This window comes from Ahaetulla prasina, chromosome 4 (genome assembly GCF_028640845.1).
Source record: "Ahaetulla prasina isolate Xishuangbanna chromosome 4, ASM2864084v1, whole genome shotgun sequence".
Taxonomy (NCBI): Eukaryota; Metazoa; Chordata; class Lepidosauria; order Squamata; family Colubridae; genus Ahaetulla; species Ahaetulla prasina.
Genome location: NC_080542.1, coordinates 91,719,552 through 91,739,312, shown reverse-complemented (window position 1 = coordinate 91,739,312; position 19,761 = coordinate 91,719,552). Strand labels below are relative to the sequence as shown.

Below are 19,761 nucleotides of genomic sequence, written 5' to 3'. Positions count from 1 at the left end.
TGATCCAATTTGTAGTTCCTGATGAAGGATGAGGGTGAAGCCCAGGTAGCTGCTTTGGAAATTTCCAGGATAGAAGCTTGTGTAGCCCAGGCTACCATGGTGGCTGTGCTTCTTGTTGAGTGTGCCGTAATACGGCCGGGTTGTGCTCTGATCTGATGGTTGTAGGCCAGCGCGATACATTCTTGAGCCATCAACCAATTGTGGATAGAGTCACCTTGGAGCTCATGGATCTGGGCTGAAATGAGATGAATAAGGACTCGATCTTTCAGAATGTAGCTGTTCTGCTGATGCATATATGCAGGGCTCTCGTACATCTAACTACTGCCATCGTCGTTCCCTGGAATGTTTGGGGTTTGGACAAAAATCAGGTTGGATGACCTTGTGGGACCTATGAAAGTAGGTGTCGATTTTGGGCACAAATGTTGGATCCAATCTAAGAATGACTCTGTTTGAGTGAAAGATACATAAGTCTTTTCATACAGAAAGGGCCACCAGCTCAGAGATTCGTTGAGCAGATGTAATTGCAACTAGAAAGGCAACCTTGAAGGTCAGTATCTTGAGACTGGTGGACCCTAAAGGTTTAAATGGAGGGGAAGTGATTGTGTGCAACACTAGTGAAAGATCCCAATAAGAATATCTGTGAACTGGCGATGGTTCTAAATTGGAGGCACCTTTCAAAAAGCTATGTACCCTCGGATGCTGTGAGAGGGTTGACGCACTGTCACATGTCAGAATAGTAGCTAAGGTTGCCACCTGTCTGCGCAGTGTTTGTGGCAAGGCCTTTATCCAGTCCCTCTTGAAGCATACGTGCCAAATACGTTTGGCACGGATGCCAACGTAGGGACTAACCTTGACTTGGTGCACCAGCAGCAAAAGGAGGTCCATATGGCCTCGTAAATGCGGTTCGTCGAAGGACGATGGAATGCTTGAATGGTAGATATGACCTTCTTAGAGAAATGAGCCTCCTTTAGGATCTCCCTTTCAAGTGCCAGACAGCCAATTGGAGCCACTGAAGCTCCAGGTGGATAATGGCCCCCTGGCTGAGGGAGATCCTGTCTGGAGGTATTCTCCAGGGGTGAGATATGGTGGACAGGTTCACAAGGTCCACAAACCAGACCCATTGGGGCCAGTGAGGTGCTATGAGTAAGGATCTCCGCCCTTTCCTCCAGAATTTTTCTGATGATCCTCGGTATGAGAGGAGTTGGAAGAAAGGCATATAACAGGCCCTAGGGCAGGGGTGAAATCTAAAAATTTTCCCTACCGGTTCTCTGGGCATGGCTTAATTGGTGGGCGTGGCTTGGTGGTCAGATGACTGGTGGATGTGGCCAATAACAATAAATAATAAAAATAATAAACAAAGTATAAAAAAAATAAGAGGTACCAAAAACCAACTTTTACACTTTACACACACACAACACAACTGACTCACACACAGTGTAAAAGCAGCTGCACTTCACACAGCCACAAAAAGCTCAAAAACCAACTTTCACACTTTACACACACACAACATAACTGACACACACACACACACAAAATACCACATACAGCTTTCTGAGATTTTGTGTGTTTGTGTAGTTAGAGAGAAACACTACAGAAACACACCAAATCTCAGAAAGCTGCACAAATATTTTATTTTATTATTAAGGTTTGTGGACTTCAATTCCCAGAGTTCCTCAGCCAGCAAAGCCAACCAGCATTAGTCGCTCAGTGATGAAATAGATTAGCTAAATTAAGATTAGTTCTGTCTGGTGCTGAAAGTGAAACTGGGGCTTTTGGGCTGGGAAAAAAGCCATGCGGTCAATCAGTAATCAGGTAAGTGCCTTAGAATCTCTTAAAATGTGGTTTTCTACATGTTTTCTACAGAAAACATGTTTTTAAGGTTCTGCTGATGAGGAACTCAGGTGAGATCGCCAGAGGAGCCTTAAAAAATTTTTTTTTAAAGTTTAAAGGCTCTGCCATCTCAGCTGAGGGGGATCCTCAAAGGCTTTTTTTTACTTTTAAAGGCATGTTTTGGCTGAAGAAAAACCTGCTTTTAAAAGTAAAAAAAAAACCCTTCTGCTGATGGTGTGGCTCAGCAGAGGCAGGGGGCGGGGCCAGGGATTTTTGCTACCGGTCCTCCGAACCTGCAGCCACAGTTGCTACCGGATCGCGCGAGCCGGTCCAAACTGGGAACATTTCACTCCTACCCTAGGGCCATGGGCAACGAAGAGTGTTGGTCCCCTCAGCCCCTGACATCTGGAATCTGGAGTAGAACCTCAGTAGTTGTGCATTCACTGGGCTGGCAAACAGGTCTACACATGGTTGGCCGAATTTGTTGGACAGTTAGAGAAAGAGGTCTGGATGCAATTGCCATTCAGCCTGATCGATGGTTGTCCTGCTCAACCATTCTGCTTGGGTGTTGGAGACCCCGGAGATGTGTTCTGCTTGTAGGGAAAACAGATGTTTCTCCGCCCAGAGACTGATCTTCGCTGCCTCGCGCATCAGCACTCTGGAGCGTGTGCCCACCTGACAGTTCTAGTGTCCCATGGTTGTAACGTTATCCATCAGCATGAGCATGTGGTGACCCGACAGTGATGTTTGGAAGTGAAGAAGCGTGAGGTATACTGCTCTCAATTCCAGCCAATTGATGTCCTTCAAGAGGTCATCGGAAGACCAGCAGCCCCGGGTTACTCAGGATTGCAGATGGGCACCCCAGTCAAAGAGGCTGGCGTCTGTGGTCAGTACTAGGCGGATGGTTCCTTGAAAAAACAGCCCTGCTCCATGGCTGCTGATTTCCACCACTTTAGGGATGTGATCACCTTCTGGGAATCTTTGTGTTGGTGTTGCTGAGACCGGCTCTTTGGCTTGGTAATAGGAGCCATTGAAGGGGCCGAGAATGTAATCTCGTCCAGGGTACTATTGCTAACATGATACCATTTTTCCCAATAACTGGGAAAGGAGCGCCAATGGTACCTGCTTGAGAGCTCTGACCTGCTGCACTGTGGCTTTAAGTTGGATAGACGTTCCTGGGACAAAAAGATCTGACAGGTCTGGGTGTTGATCCTTGCACCCAAGTGTAAGATATTGGTGGATGGTGTCATGTGACTCTTTTCCAGGTTCATGGTGAACTCTTGCTCCTGGAGGACTGAAGGGTTTGTGAAAGGCTAACATTTTGTTATTCATCATGTATGCATTTCGGAATGCGGGTAGCGCTCTTATCTTGGATGGCAAACCTCATTTAAGCAGCGTTCCCAGCATATACAAGAATACAGGATGAAACAAAGTTATAGCCCTGAAACACTGTTGCATTTGCTTTCTAGCATGAACACGTATTCTCACGAAAAACCAATGATGTAATTACTAACCAATTATTGTGCCTTGGAGACCAATTAACCAATAATGAAGTAACACGTATGTTAGGTGAGATATGAGAAACTGAGAAACTATATAAAATTTGTCTGATGCTCAATAAAGTGCTATTGATTCTAGACTTTCTATGCTGTTGATTCTGGACATTGTTTGCTGTAAAGTCTTATCAATCATCTTCAGCCTCCTGGCCCATGCAACAGAGGACTTGGACCATAATTTGGAGATCTCATTTTGCCTGCTGTGGGGACAACGACTGAATTAATATGTCATCCAAGTAACATTGTATTCTAATGGGTTTCGGCTTCAGGTGAGCTGCCACCATGTCTAACAACTTTGTAAATGTCCTGGGAGCAGAAGAAAATCCGAAGGGGAGGGTCCTGTATTGGAAGTGGGCTCCTGCGTAGCAGAACCTGAGGAACTGTCTGTGAGATAGTCTGATGGGGATATGTAGATAGGCCTCCCTGAGATCTATTGATGTTAATAGATCTCCCTATCTGATGCAAACTAGGATGGAATGCAGAGGTTGCATCTTAAAGCGTTTGTATTTTATGTGTACATTCAGCTTCTTCAGATCTAAAATGGCTCTGGTTCCACCGGATATTCCAATTTTTTATTTTTAAATTCTTGTTATCAACATTAATTTGCAATCTACTGCGATCCGCCATTTTGAATTATAAAACAGCTGTTGGTAATGCTGTGGAAATAAGGCCTGGATTTGGGACAACACCCAATCTAAGCAAGGCCCTCTTCCATAGTTCTCAATATGGCTCTCCTCAAGCAGAATATATATATATGAGTCGATCTGCAGGCAATCTATGAGGCCTCGATAGATTGCAAGACACCAAACTGACAAAATGGCTCATCAGCGCCAGAAACAAGTGTGGTGGGGCGTGATAAAAAGGCACGAAATCGGTGATACGGTTTCTGGTATGCTGCCCCATTTGCAGCAATGAGCAAAGGAGAGTGGCTGGAAATCGACAAAACAGCCCTTACCCTTGATCCCTGCGTAACACGAAACTGGCACCATGGTTTCCCTGTGCTAATCCAGTTGCTGACTCGTGGGACCGAAGCTTCAGTCACTGAGGACTGTGCCACAACCACACTGTGCTGATCAGCTGGAGAGAAAACTGCTGTTAATTTCTCTGGTGGAGCGCCGAGCAATTCCTAGCTGAGCAGGAATCAGCAAACCGCTATCGTTGCAGCTAGCCAGGACCGAACTGCCACTGACTCTATTATCTTGTTGAATTAAGCTAGTGAAGAAAGTCCAAGCAATGGAGAATTAAATTGTGTGTCTCTTTAGGCCGACTGAGTTAAAAAACTGGCCAGGAAGAATTTCAACTCAGTCTCTGGACAATCAGATGCAGTTAACACCCATTGCTTGGACTCTCTAAGTAACGCACAGGAGAACCTTCCATTCCCCACTATCCTTTCAGAGTTGAAGAAGCTTCTTGGATGAGAAGCGAAATGTCTTCAAAGAAAAACCAAGAAAGTCCAGTTGTCTCCTGAAAAAGCACCTTTGGGACTACCACATGAGTGAAAGATCGTATGGATTGTCAGCATACAGGCTGTACTCATATATTAGCACAAGTTTTAACATCCATCATTTATTATGTCAGGCTCTGTGGCTAGTTAACTCATCCAGTAATGCAAACCTCTATGAGAGCTGAATTCATATATCATACTAAATCAAAACAAATAAACCACATCATGTTTGGTGATGTGAATCTGTCTTCTGTAACGAGTTATTATAAAGGATTACCCAATACATTAGAATAGTCAATATCACCCAATATCATTAATTTTGGCAAGCATTTAATTGCAACGAAGGGAACCATCAGACAAAATATCCCAGGGGTCAAATGCTCCCGGTTCGGACCGGCTCACCAAATCTGGTAGCGATGGCAGCTGGTGGTTCAGAGAGATGATAGCAAATATCCCTGGCCCCGCCCCCTGCCCCGCCGCACCATCATCAGAGGTTTTTTTTTTACTTTTAAAAGCATTTTTTCTTCTGCCGAAAATATGCCTCTAAAAGTAAAAAAAAAAAAAAAAGCCGTTGATGATCCCGTGGCTCTGCTGGGATTGTCAGAACCCTTTAAACCAGGGGTAGCCGACCTTTTTATATCTACCGCCCACTGTTGTATCTCTGATAGCAGTAAAATTTTCTAACTGCCCACCGGTTCCATAGTAATGGTGATTTATAAAGTGTATCATCATCTGCACATGCCTCTCGCATATTGTGGATTGGGGTTTGAGGGGGTGCCGGCTACCAGCTCTGCTTGTCTGTTATAGCTGGGTGGTGTGGGGGAAGATCCATGAGCTATTCTGGGACGAGGCTCTTTTGTTTGCAGTCGCACTATAGCGCCATTGTTTCACTTACGTAACGTGAACTAAACTTAAGCCCGGATACAGTACGGAGATGGCTTTGGTCGCATTGGTGGATGATCTCTGGAGGGCCAGGGATAGGGGTTATTCCTCTGCCCTGGTCCTATTAGACCTCTCAGCGGCTTTTACCATCGACCATGGTATCCTGCTGCACCGGCTGGGGAGATTGCCTGCCTGCAATCCATTTCCTCAGTGAACAACTCAGTCTCCCTGCTTTGCTGGCTGAGGAACTCTGGGAATTGAAGTCCACAAACCTTAAAGTTACTAAGATTGGAGACCCCTGATCTAAAAAATATAAATAAAATAAAATATTTGTGCAGCTTTCTGAGCTTTGGTGTGTTTCTGTAGTGTTTCACTCTAACTACACAAACACACAAAATCTCACAAAGCTATATGTGGCATTTTGTGTGTGAGTCTGTTGTGTTGTGTTGTGTAGTGTTGTGTGTGTGTAAAGTGTGAAAATTGGTTTTTGAGCTTTTTGTGGCTGTGTGTGGTTCCTGCATGTTGCAGGGGCCATTTTCTGTGAAGTGCAGCTGCTTTTACATTGTGTGTTAGTTAGTTGTGTTGTGTTGTGTTGTGTGTGTGTAAAGTGTGAAAGCTGGTTTTTGGTATCTCTTATTGTTTTGTATACTTTGTTTATTATTTTTATTATTTATTGTTAGTGGCCACGCCTACCCAGTTTTTTGACCACCAAGCCATGGCCACCAATTAAGCCATGTGCACAGAACCAGTAGGAATTTTTTTTAGATTTCACCCCGCCTCATTCTGAAGAGTTATTGTGAACCTGCATGTGTCACAAAAAGTTCTATTAAATAGAAACAAAAAATATTTTTTATAAACACAAATTAAAATATGGCATGATAGCACAGTTAATGAGTTTTTATTGATGACTTCCCATGAGAAATTGGAGGGCAGAAGAGCTCTGGATGATCATTATCCCCTAATTCTTATTAGCAAAGAGCAACAGAATTTCAACAATGCAATCATTTGATTGCTTTGAAATATTTGTTCTAATTTTAGCCAACATTCAGTTACTTTACTTGCTTCAAAGGCAACCAGGCCTACAAAGAAAATTCTGGGATGGTGATAGCTTGACCCCAGTTTCAAAAGAAATTCATTATTTTGGAAATCCTAATTTTAAAAAGGCAGTGAAAAATGGATGAGGGGTTTGGGGATACCTGAACAGAAAAAGAAAAAAGTTTCAGATCTGTAGAGTTTTTAAAAATTTTGAATAATTGCAAAGAAAATTTAGGTTGCCAAAAAAGTCTTCAGACTCATTGCAGTTGAAATATTTGTTGATTTCTCAGTTTGGATCTGATATATTGCAGGCTCTGAAACTTTTAAACTACTTCACACACTTGAAAAGATTTCACTTGAAAAAAATCTCAAGCTCAGTTATATAAACAACTGAAGAGGAAGTGTAAAATTAATGTTGATAACAAGAATTTTTTTAAAAATTGGAATATCTTATTTCATATATCAGTACTTTTGTGGTTTAAAGGATATCAAATATGTCTTTGATCTTCAGATATAATTAACCCATAAAAATCATTTTTACTGGATGACCTATATATAGGTTATGAATAGAATAGAATAGAATAGAATAGAATAGAATAGAATATATATAATTAATTATATGTATAATTACGTCTACAATGTTACAGGGATTGCAAGAGACTACAATATACAGGCATGCAATGGGGAAATACTGATATTAAAACTTGGTAGTTATCTCTTTATGGCATTGTTATTCTGTGGAAGTGAAACATTAATATTGAAGCCCTGCAAATTTAACCATTTAATCGGGTTACTTGCCCTAACATCATGCAACTTTCTTATCCAGTAATTTTTACCTTCAAATTATTTTCTGTGTGGTATTTGGCACAAGATCGAAGTTGAGTCACCCAGTACTGTCTCTCCTTTGTATCACCAGCTAGAAATAAACACACATGAAATAATCTGTAACATAACGTAACATATTAAAAGCAATTTGTTGCTTTGAAAATGCCCCATGTTCTCAAATGCGTGTGTTAAAATGAAGGTATTATGATGAGTGAAAATTGATTTGTCTATCTTGCTTTTAAATATGAGGTACATAAATTAACCCAATATATCAAAATATTTACTTACAATTTAAATACATATTGATAAATCAAGAAGTCTATCTTCCTGTAAGCAAACATGCCCCACAATATGAAATGTACAATTCAGGGAATTCTATAAGATATTTTTCTTGTAGTTGACTAATTTAATTAAATCAATAGACTTTCAATAAGTTTTTCAGCCTTGAAAGTTTTAATTCTAAACAATTTTTACAATACAAATACAAATATAAATCTCATACCATTATATTAATTTGCATTTGAATGTTAACAGGAGAAATGCAGAGCCTTACTTTAATTTTAGCAAAAGAGTTTATCACAATTAACATAGTTGGAAGATCATTAAGGGAACTACACCCTAAAGAATACTCTACCTCTCAGTTTGTACATTTCTCCATTAGCAGAATATACCACCAACATGTTTGGAGCTTCATCACTGAGAGAAACTATAGCCCCAGCTAAAGATAAGATTCCTCGAGGCTTCTGGTTTTTACTCTGCTCATTTACAAAGTACTGTAGAATTCCAGTCTCAAAATCCAATATAAAATACCTGTTAATTAAAGAAAATAAAGATACATAAGTTACTTTTCTATGGAGAATTTATTTTGAAATTCAGAAAAATAAAAAGCTAAAACCAATACATTTAATAAATGTAGATATTTCATATATATTGTTGACAAATTAATATTTACCATTGTTCAGTAAGAAATTTAAAACTGAAAAATAAAATATTCTTGAAATACCTAGAAAGGGAGAAGTCATCTTGAGGTTACTCACTGGAAAGATTTAATATCTAAAATACAAGATACTGTTTTAAGATTAAAGTACTATACAATTGATAGATGGTAATCTCTATCTCTTGAAATTAAAGGGGCACAAGACTATTCAAACAGAAAATAAATTAAAACTCTAAACCATTGCACTGAAAACTCAAAGGTGTCACATATACAGGTAGTCTTCGACTTACAATAGTTCATTTACTGACCGTTAAAAGTGCGGTTTGCACTGAAAGAAGTGACTTATGACTGTTTTTCACACTTATGGCTATTGCAACATCCTCATGGTCACATGATCAAAATTCAAATGTTTGGCAACTAGTTCATATTTATGACGGTTGCAGTGTCCTGGGGTCATGTGATCAGCTTTTGCAACCTTCTGATAAGCAAAGTCAATGGGGAAGCCAGATTCACTTAATAACCATGTTATTAATTTAACAAATGCAATGATTCACCTAACAACTATGGCAAGAAAAGTCATAAAATGGAGCAAAGTCATTTAACAAATGTTTCACTTAGCAACATAAATTTTGGGCTCAGTTGTGGTCATAATTTGAGGACTACTTGTATTACACTGAGTTTACAAAACTTTTTGATAGAGTCAAATTTTCAGGAACTAAAAGTTAACTGGCAACTTCAGCCAAATCAGTCATTTTTGTGCTGATGAAATCTACCGCACAAACTTAATGAAAATTTCATTATCACAAATGAGCTTACCTATTGTTTCAAACATTTTAATCTCTCAGAATTCCAATTCAAACAAATAATAGCTTGCACTGGTTGTAGTTAGTTTCCACTGAAATTAGCTGGTTATAATGAACTTGCCTGGATTTTTATGAAGGCCAAGTGCAACCTGTTTTAGTATGTGCTCTTTTTAAATTTTCACTTCACTACTGTTTCAAAACCAAAATATTAAATACAATTTCAAGTGGGAAAAGATTTTGGTTCCTCTTTTTATAGTCTCCTCATTTTTACACATTTTCTTGAAAATAAATTCAATGAATCAAACATGAGGTATATTGAAATGTGACCTTAGCAACACAGCTTTATTATGAAAAAAAATCAGCATTTTACCTTATGCCTTATTCAACAAATACAAGCTGTAAGAGCAGATCCTGGCACAGCAAAACTGGAAATGATAATTGTATCCATTATTTAAAAAATTAAATGTGAGTATCAGGATGAGTTAATCAAATTGAAAAACTGCCACTTTTCTAAACAGCAAATTAGGATTATACAATTGCATTTTTCTTCAAGTATAAGCATTATACCACTTATTGCTACTCAAAAGATATAGCAGAAATTAAATATTTTGATTAATTCTCAATTTGATGTCTTTCCTAAGGACTAATCAAGTCCCAATGTTTTCCTCTTAAGTTGCTGAGGGTTCCAGAGACCAACAAATGGTAACCCAAAGGTGATTTTTCAGGAAATAATTGGACTTTCTTTTCTTTGAAGACATTTTGCTTCTCATCCAAGAAGCTTTTCAGCTCTGATAGGATAATGGAGAAGGGAGCGTTGTCTTACCTGAACGTCCCTTCTTAGAGAGGGGAAAACGGCCGTCAGGACTGGGTTAAATCTCCTCGTTGCTGATTGGACCGAGTCTTTAACTTGTTGCTTATAGTCCCCGCCTTCTCTTTCCTTCCAGCTTTTTCGGCGAGGATCTAAGTGTAGGCCGTCGTGTAATACTGAAATGAGAAAGAATTAGTGCCCTCCCGCCCCTAAACCCGCTTAGACAGTCGCCTTGGGTGGGGCTGACGGCCGTTTTCCCTTCTCTAAGAAGGGACATTCAGGTAAGACAATGCTCCCTTCTCCCAGTCGGGGAAAACGGCCGTCAGGACTGGGACATACCCAAGCTCAATGTCCTACCGGGAGGGATGATGGCGGCTTGTCATTGTTGTTGAGAGAGAACCGTCTGCAAGACTCGTCTGCCAAACGCAGCGTTGGCCGATGCATAGGAATCCACTCGGTAGTGTCGAATGAACGAAGACGGAGTGGACCACGTCGCTGCTCTGCAGATCTCGTCAATTGATGCCTGGGCACCCCAAGCGGCCGAAGAAGCTGCGCTCCTGGTCGAGTGTGCCGTAATATTGCGCGGCACCGGGAGAGACAGATTCTCATATGCTGTGGCAATTGTCGCCCTGATCCACCTTGCCAGAACCGATTTGGTCACCTTCTGACCCAGAGACAGCGGTTGGAACGACACAAAGAGGGCCTCAGTCTTGCGGAACGTCGCTGTTCAATCAATGTAGATTTTCAATGCCCTCCGTACGTCTAGAGTGTGCCAAACTTTCTCTAAGTGGTGCCTGGGATTGGGACAGAAATCCGGCAAAACTATTTCTTGAGCCCTATGGAATTGACTGTTAACCTTAGGAAGAAATGTAGAGTCTAATCGTAACACCACTCTATTATTGAAGAACTTGCAGAGGTCCTGACGGACAGACAGGGCTGACAGTTCTGATATCCTGCGGGCCGAGGTAATGGCTATAAGAAAAGCGACCTTGAGCGACATAAACCGAAGAGACGAGTCCTTAAGTGGTTCAAATGGTGTCTTGGTCAGAGCATTGAGTACTGCGTTCAATCGCCAGGATGGAAAACGGTGGACCACCGGAGGGTTGATATTAGCAGCACCCCGGAGGAACTGTTGAATGTGAGGCTCTTTTGAAAGGGAAATAAGTGAACCACATCTCAACACTGAGGAAAGAGCCGCCACTTGCCTTTTGAGTGTATTGGTCGCCAGCCCGGAGTCGAGACCTCGCTGTAGAAAAGCCAGGATGTTCAAGACGGAAGCCGTAGATGCTACTATCCCCTGGGACGAGCACCACTCATCAAAGGTGCGCCACGTGGCCTCGTAAATTCTCTTCGTAGAGTCACGGCGCGAGGCCAGCATGGTTGGAATGACTTGACTTGGAACCTTCGCCTTAGTTAAGATGCCCCGCTCAATCTCCACACGGCTAGACAAAGCCATTGTGGGTCGGGGTGTAGTACTGGTCCCTGGTGAAGACACACTTGGCTGTCCGGGATCCTCCACGGGTCTTGGATTGAAAGAGTCATCAGGTCTGCAAACCAGGGTCTCCTGGGCCAGTAGGGGGCGACCAATATCAATTCTGCCTTCTCTGCGAGGAGCTTCCTTATCACTCTTGGGATCAGCGGAATTGGTGGAAAGGCATATAGGAGGCCCGGGGGCCACCTGCTGCAGAGGGCGTCCACTGACTCCGCCCCCCATGAACAGAACCTTGAAAAGAACCGAGGGACCTGATTGTTGTTCTGGGAGGAGAATAAGTCCACCAGGGGAAGCCCGAAGCGGGTTGATAACTCGTGGAAGTTCGCTGGGGACAATGACCATTCTGAATGATCGATAGTCTGACGACTGAGGGAGTCCGCCGTGCAATTGTCTGTCCCCGCAATGTGTTCCGCCTTCAATGACCGCAGGTGGGATTCGGTCCAATGACCGAGGGTGAGCGTTTCCGTCATCAGTCTGCGAGAATGAGTGCCACCCCACCTGTTTATATGCGCCTTCGCCGTCACGTTGTCCGTGAGGACAAGGACATCTCTGTCCCGGATGAGATCCTCAAAAGCTAGAAGAGCCAGACGGATGGCGCGCAGCTCCAGAAAGTTGATGCCGTGGCGGATTTCCGAGAGAGACCACTTGCCCTGTGCTAGGTGTTGATCGAGATGGGCTCCCCATCCCGAAAGACTGGCGTCGGTGGTGATGATGACCCTCGTTGGCTCCCTGAAGACTGAGCCTCTGGCTACCCCCTGTGGATTCCACCAAGCCAAAGAGTCGAGCACCTCCCGTAGAAGAGTCACCCGAAGCCTTGATGAGCTGCGCCGTTTCCTTTGATGTGGCAAGAGGAACCACTGAAGAGGCCGACTATGGAGGCGAGACCATGGAATAATATCGTATGACGATACCATTTTCCCTAGGAGCTTGGAAAGTTGGTCTAAGGGAACGGACCGTGACATCCTAGAGATACTGGCTAACTCAGCTAAACTAGTCTGACGATCTGTCGACAGAAAGACCATCGACTTACGTGAATCAATTTGTGCCCCCAAGTGGACAATGGAGTTGGAAGGGACCAGATGGCTCTTTTCCCAGTTAATCGAGAACCCGTGTGATTGTAATATCTCTATGGTCAAGGAGATATCCCTGTTTGCTCTATCCTGAGAGGTCGACAAAATGAGAATATCGTCTAGGTAGGCCTGAAGCCGGACAGGAATCCCCCGAATATGGGCCATTAACACCGCCATAACCTTAGTGAAAACCCTGGGGGCCGAAGACAACCCAAAGGGTAAAGCTCTATATTGAAAATGAGAGCCTTTAAAGCAAAACCGGAGAAACTTACGGTGATCTCTTCTAATTGGGATATGCAGATAAGCTTCCGTCAAATCAATGGAAGCCATGTAATCCCCCTGTCGTATGCACTCTAAGATGGAACGTAACGAGTGCATTTTGAAACGGTGGTAAACAATATATTTGTTCAGGGCTTTCAGGTCAAGAATAGCTCTCCAGCCCCTGGACGGTTTGCTTACTACGAAAAGTCTAGAATAGAAACCCTGTTTGTGCTGATCAATAGGGACCTGTTGGATGGCCCGGATAGTTAGAAGATGTCTGACCGCAGACTCCACAAGGGAAGCACTGGAAGAGCGGTTAGAAACAGGGCACTGCAAGAAAACCGTCGGGGGGGTGGAGAGGAACTCTAAAGCTAGACCATGTCTGATGGTCTCTAGGACCCATCGATCTGAAGTGGAAGACTCCCATTGGGAATAGAAATAAGCTAATCTGCCTCCAATGGGTAGATCTGGTAAGGGATTATTTGAAACGGTTGAACGGTTTACCCCGGCCCCCCCGGAATGGTTTACGGGAGGAGAATTTGGACCCTGTTCTAACCTGGTCGGCCCGTTGGGAGTTTCCTCTGTACGGTGAAAATCTTTGTCGTCGCAACCCTGATCCTCCGAATTCCTGGTTACGAAAGGAAGAAGAAGAGGCAGCCGAGGGACGAAAATAAGGTTGTTGTCGCAGTTCGCCTCTGCGCGACAAAGACGGTAACACCTTTTTCTTGTCTTTAGTTTCCACCAGGATTGGGTCCAGAGAGGCTCCGAACAACTTCGAACCTGCGTACGCGGAAGATGCCAGCCGCCACTTGTTTCTGGTGTCTGCCTTCCAGTGGCGCAACCATAAGAGTCGGCGGGATGTAACCGTAGACCCAATAGCTTTGGCTGAAAATCTAGCAGCGTTAAGCGTCGAATCAGCCGAAAATTCTAAAGCTGCAATAACCTTGTTAAGGTCCTGGTGAGCTCTCACGTCTGATGATGATAAACGACCCTGAAGCTGTCTAAGCCACATAATGGAAGCTCTATTAAAAAATGAAGATGCTATTGAAGATCTGATGGCCCAGGCCGAGGCTTGGTGGGACTTGACCAGGGATTGGTCCGCCCTTTTGTCTTCCGGACGAAGAGCCTCATTCTCGGGACCCGTCACATGAGAGGTCGTCGTGAGAGCGACTACTGGAGAATCCACTGTGGGCACCTGTAGAATGTTTTCTAGATCAGGAGCGCAGTTAAAGAACTTTTTGTCTGTGGCACTGGGGAGAGGGCCCGAACCCGGATGAGACCACTGCCGCTGGACCACGTCCACAAACATCTTTGGCGCAGGAATGGCTTCTGCCACCACCGTGGGTTCCACAAAGAGGCTAGTTGAAGTACTAGGTAAGATCTGGGAATCCGTGAAAGGAGTCTGAGCTGAACCCAGCCCCGTGGTAGCCAATGCTTTAAACAGAAGGGAACGAAACAAATGTGGCTTAAAGAGTCCCACAAATGAGGGTTGTTCTGGCCCAAGGCCTTCGTCCTCTGACAAGGCTTCTCCAGTGTCTTCCTCTCCAGATATTGAGGCTTGACTGCCCTCCTCCGAGGACTCCTCCCTATGAGGCCTGAACATGGCTGATGCAGAACTTGTAGACTTACTCTGCCTCTCCCTACTTCGGGATTTTGCTAACTCCTGGCATACCGCCTGTTGGATCATCAACCCAATGGAGTCAGGGAGCTGAAACACTGGTGATCTGGGAAAACTAGTCTCTGGTTGTAGTGCAGATGCCCCAGTCCCTTGTGACACAACCACCGCCTGGCCTGGAATGGAGCTAGGATTATCCTGAAATTCCATCTCCGACAGGGTACGGAATAATGCGGTAGTCCCCGCCTGAATAATGGGCAACGGGGATGTCCTATCCGGGGACCAGGCCCCAGATCCCTGCATGGTCTGGGCGATACGGTCTGGGCTTGGGGGGGTAGGAATGTCTGTCCTAATCTGTTTCCCCTTATCCTTAGGTGAAGGGGACCTGTGGGCCCTCTTGGAGGCCCTGGAAAAGACCCTTTCAAGAGCCTTGTGGCGCCTTTCTTCCGCCCGCACCCCCTTTTTTGCTTTGGTCTTGGCTACTCTCCGCCCCCTGGGAGGGGAAACTTGAGGAGCTGAAGATGGACCCTCCCCAGGATCCTCCTGACTTAAATACTGTGGAGGTGAAACCGGTAAATCTGGCTGATTGATACTGGCGTCCGCCATTTTGCAACTTTCCCGCCAATTTACGGCCTCTGCGGCCTACTCACAATTTCTCTGTTGAATCACCGGCTCTTTGAGGAGGCTGCCGAACAATGCCCAGCTTGGATCCTGATCGCTGGTAGTCAAGCGGCAAATTTTAAAGTGACCTCTTTTTTTTTATTATTATTATTATTTATTTATTATTTATTTATTATTTTGCCGCGCTTTCTGTATCGCCGCTCGATCTCTAGCCCGATAGGCACTGACTACGTTCTCCCAAGTTTCCGTAGCCTCCGGAAAAAAAAAACCGCCTGTCGATAGGCGGGGCGGGCCGCTCACCTCGTGGCTTCTGGCGCGGCTTAGCAGGACTCCCTGAGGCAATCCAACACTGCGATCTCTGAAGCGAAGCGGGGAGCAGAAAGAGCGAGCCGCCGATAGAGAGAGCGTCGGGGACCTGCCCGTGAGCCTCTCCGATAAATGCCTCTTAGTTTGCTGCTGCGGCCTCAGCGCGTCGGGAACTAGCCCGTGAGCGCTTCCCAGCTGTTCGGCAAGCCGCTAAACCGCCGCGGCGGTCCTCAGTGGCTTGGGAGCCAGTCTCCTCTACCGGACTCACAAAAAGTCAAATAAAATTCAGAAAAATAGAAAAATAGAAAAAATAGAAAAATAGAAAAATAGAAAAAGAAGCAACAAGTCTGGAAACCTCTAGCAATGTTAAGAAAAAACGCCTGAGGCAATTCCAAACACGACTGGTCCGAGCGAAACCGAGTCGAAAAAGCTGGAAGGAAAGAGAAGGCGGGGACTATAAGCAACAAGTTAAAGACTCGGTCCAATCAGCAACGAGGAGATTTAACCCAGTCCTGACGGCCGTTTTCCCCGACTGGGAGAATGAAAGGATTTATATTCCTGCAGACAGCTGGTAATTTTTCCAGTTGCCCCCTAAAAAATAACCTTTGGGACAACCATGCCCTGCAAGACTGAGAATCTCTACAGACTTTTAACAAATGGCAACATACCCACATATACCCACATACAAAAATCACATGATTTTTCCCTCACATGATAAGTATCAAAATACTTCCCTATCCAGGAAATATTCATCTTCAAATAGCCACGTTCACATCAGTGGTGGGCTGCTACGGGTTCGCCCCAGATCAGGCAAACCAGTAGTGGCGGTGGTGGTGGGAGGTTCTGCCCACCTGCCTGGACGTCTCTGCGCATGCGCAGAAGCTTCTGCGCATGAGCGTTGCGTGTGGGCATGAGCGCACCCACGAGCAAACCAGTAGCGACCAAAATTGAAACCCACTACTGATTCACATGTTCTCAAAGGCCAGAGGAAAGTAGTAGCTTGGAGAGACATCTGGCAAATACACAGCTTCCTTCTGTCTCCTGGATCTTCCTGCCCTGCCACCCTCAGTCCTGCCCCCAAATCTTCTAACTTTGTTCCCAGGCCCTGCTCTACTGCCTTTGGGCCTAGCTTTGCAGCACCTGTACCGTGCAATTTCCAGCTCCTCTCATAGACAAGAAATATGGCTCTGCCTGTAAAAAATTTAAAATTTTCAACCCCATTTGGGATTCCTCCAAAGAATTGCAATCTGTAGTTTGGGAACCACTGCTCCAAACTATTCCAGTTTACCTTTAGTCTATGTCTGCATCTGGTGCAAGTTTACAAATCACAGTAAATCAAAACTTATTCATGGAATGCATGTGTGTACGTTTATTAAGGTATTTTTCCAAGATGGCGCCGCTGAAGGCTGCCTCAGTGAAATGCTCTCTAATGGTTTCTTTATTTTTAATTATTTTCTGCGACTCACTACGGACTTCTTACTCACAAGACCATATTCTAAAAATTAAGCAACATTTCATTAAGGAGCAGCTTTCTGTGATCTCTCTCACACACACACCCGTCTTTACAAACGCAGAGGAGAATCTAACACAGGAAGAAGCAATTTCCCCGGAGCCATGGATTACCAAAAAAAACCAAACGGCGGAAGCGAAGAAGGAGAGGTAAATGGGCGGGGATTCTAATCAAGCTAAGAAATAAGATAAATAAAACTCCTCTGCCTTCAATTTTCCTAACCAATGTACGTTCACTTGCTAATAAGATGGATGAAATACTCATCTTAAACAGACACAATTCTGATTTTCACAATTCAGCAGTCCTATGCTTCTCTGAAACCTGGTTAAATGAATCAACTGAAGATAGTAGCCTGCATATCCCAGGGTTTCAGATTGAACCATCAGACAGAATTACAGAAACATCTGGTAAAAAGAAAGGAGGAGGCTTATGCTTATATATTAACAACAGCTGGTGTCAGGATTTAACTAGAATATACAAATTCTGTGATGAAAGCCTAGAGATATTAATTATAACTGCAAACCATACTATTCGCCTCATGAATTTTCCTCATTTCTTCTAATTGCTGTTTATGTCCCACCATAAGCATGTGTAAACAAGGCATTACGAACTCTAGCTGACCAAATCATGGAGGCTGAAGCCAAAAACCCCATTCACTGGCCATTATTTTGGGAGATCTAAACAAGGCAAACTTAAGGAAAGAGCTACCAAAATACTTTCAGCATGTGAATTGTCCCATTAGAGGCAACTATACTTTAGACCATTACTACACAACACTAAAAGATGCTTATCGGTCTTTACCATGAGCAGCTGTAGGACACTCTGATCATTGCATGATTCACCTTGTACCTGCTTACAGGCAAAGACTTAAAACCACAAAACCAATAATTAAATCAATGAAGACCTGGATTGAGGAGGCAAAATTAAAGTTGCAGGCTTGCTTTGACTACACTGATTAGAATATTTTAGAAGATACCTCTGCAGACCTGGATGAACTCAGATACTGTAACATCATATGACAGCTTCTGTGAAGACCTATGTGTACCTATAAGGAACTTGCAAATATACAGTAACAACAAACCTTGGTTCACAGCTAAACTTAAGCAGCTATGTCATTCCAAAGAGGAAACCTAAGAAAAGGTGATAAAATGCTTTACAATCAGGCCAGAAATGTATTAACAAGGGAGATCAGAGCAGCAAAAAGAAGCTACTCTGAAAAGCTAAAGAATCAGTTCTCAACAAATGAACCAGCAAACATGTGGAAAACTCTTAAAAATATCACTGGTTATGGCAAACCTCCTTCCCAAGCTGAAGGAAATCAACAACTGGCAGATGACCTGAACATGTTTTACTGCAGGTTTGAAAGGAAACTACAGCCACCTATCTCCACAACCCCCATCTCAGACACACCAACAACAGCCAAGCCTCCTACAACTGACCCCATCGCATTGAGTACACGACCCCTAGTGATCACAGAAAAGGAAGTGCAAGACCTATTTCACAGACAAAAGCCAGGAAAAGCTCCAGGCCCAGACAAGATAACTCCTTCTTGTTTAAAAGTCTGTGCTGACCAATTGGCCCCAATCGTCATCCATATGTTCAATAAATCACTAAAGATGTGCTATGTTCCTTTTTGCTTCAAACGCTCAACCATCATCCCAGTGCCGAAGAAGCCCATCATCAACGAACTGAATGACTACAGATCAGTTGCTTTAACATCTGTAGTCATGAAAACCTTTGAAAGGCTAGTGCTGTTCCACTTGAAAACCATCACAGATCCGCTGTTAGATCTCTTGCAATTTGCATACCAAGCAAATAGATCAATAGATGATGCTGTTAATATGGCTCTGCACTACATCGTACAACATCTTGAATCTCCAAAGACCTAGGCAAGAGTTCTCTTGGTAGACTTCAGCTCAGCATTCAACACCATCCTTCCAGACACTCTTCTAACTAAGCTAAACCAGCTAGCGGCACCTGAAAAGACTTGTAAGTAGATCACAAGCTTCCTAACAAACAGGAAGCAGCAGGTGAAGCTAAGCAGAATCACATCAGATACCTGTACAATTAGCACAGGGCCCCCCAACGCTGTGTGCTCTCTCCACTTCTCTTCTCTCTGTATACCAATGACTGCATCTCCAACGATCCATCTGTTAAGCTACTGAAGTTCGCAGATGACACAACAGTGATCGGTCTCATTCGAGACAATGAAGAATCCACATACAGATGGGAGGTTGAACGACTAGCCTGGTGATGCGACCGGAACAATCTGGAACTGAACACACTCAAAACTGTAAAAATGGACTTCCGGGTGGCTCCACCTCTTCGCTGAGCCCTAATTAAAGGGGCTCCGCACTGAACATCGTAAAAGCCAGGAAAAGCCGGCTTTAATCTTTTTCTCTGGATGAAAGAGGAAAGATAAGAGCAGCAGGAAATGTTGGTAGACCTCCCCAGAGGCTTTGTTTTAATTAAGCAGAGCTTCGAAGGGTTGATGGGTCCCATAAATATTCCTGCCATTCTCCGACTTCAGTGCGCTCCTGCAAAAGCAGGAAAAGAAGAAAGTGTCCATCTCTGCTAATTGTCTTATCTTTATGGATCTCTTTAAGCAGACGGAATGAGTGCCAGCGGACAATTATTGGATTGCAAGTATTTTTGACTTCCTGACTTCTACCTTCTAAAAAAGAGAAATTTTTTTTCCTTTGTTCTAATTGACTCTTAAAGATGGCGCCTGAACGGGAGTGAAGTGACGAATGGAATTTTAAACAG

The 19,761-nt window shown here is 43.8% G+C and overlaps 1 protein-coding gene across 6 annotated transcripts in view; it reads right to left on the bottom strand.

Annotated features, from left to right (window-relative positions):
- The window catches only part of OSBPL10 (oxysterol binding protein like 10), a 137,103-nt gene that overhangs the window by 85,501 nt on the left and 31,841 nt on the right, over positions 1-19,761 (bottom strand). For 5 of the 6 annotated variants that reach the window (XM_058183617.1, XM_058183616.1, XM_058183615.1 and 2 more), the window contains exons 2-3: positions 8,207-8,382; positions 7,584-7,663 (exon numbers count right to left, since the gene is read on the bottom strand). In XM_058183617.1, the coding sequence (XP_058039600.1) occupies positions 7,584-7,663; positions 8,207-8,382 (256 nt within the window). Of the gene's footprint in view, positions 1-7,583; positions 7,664-8,206; positions 8,383-8,575; positions 8,597-19,761 lie in introns of those variants that run through there. The other variant, XM_058183619.1, reaches the window with a different exon arrangement.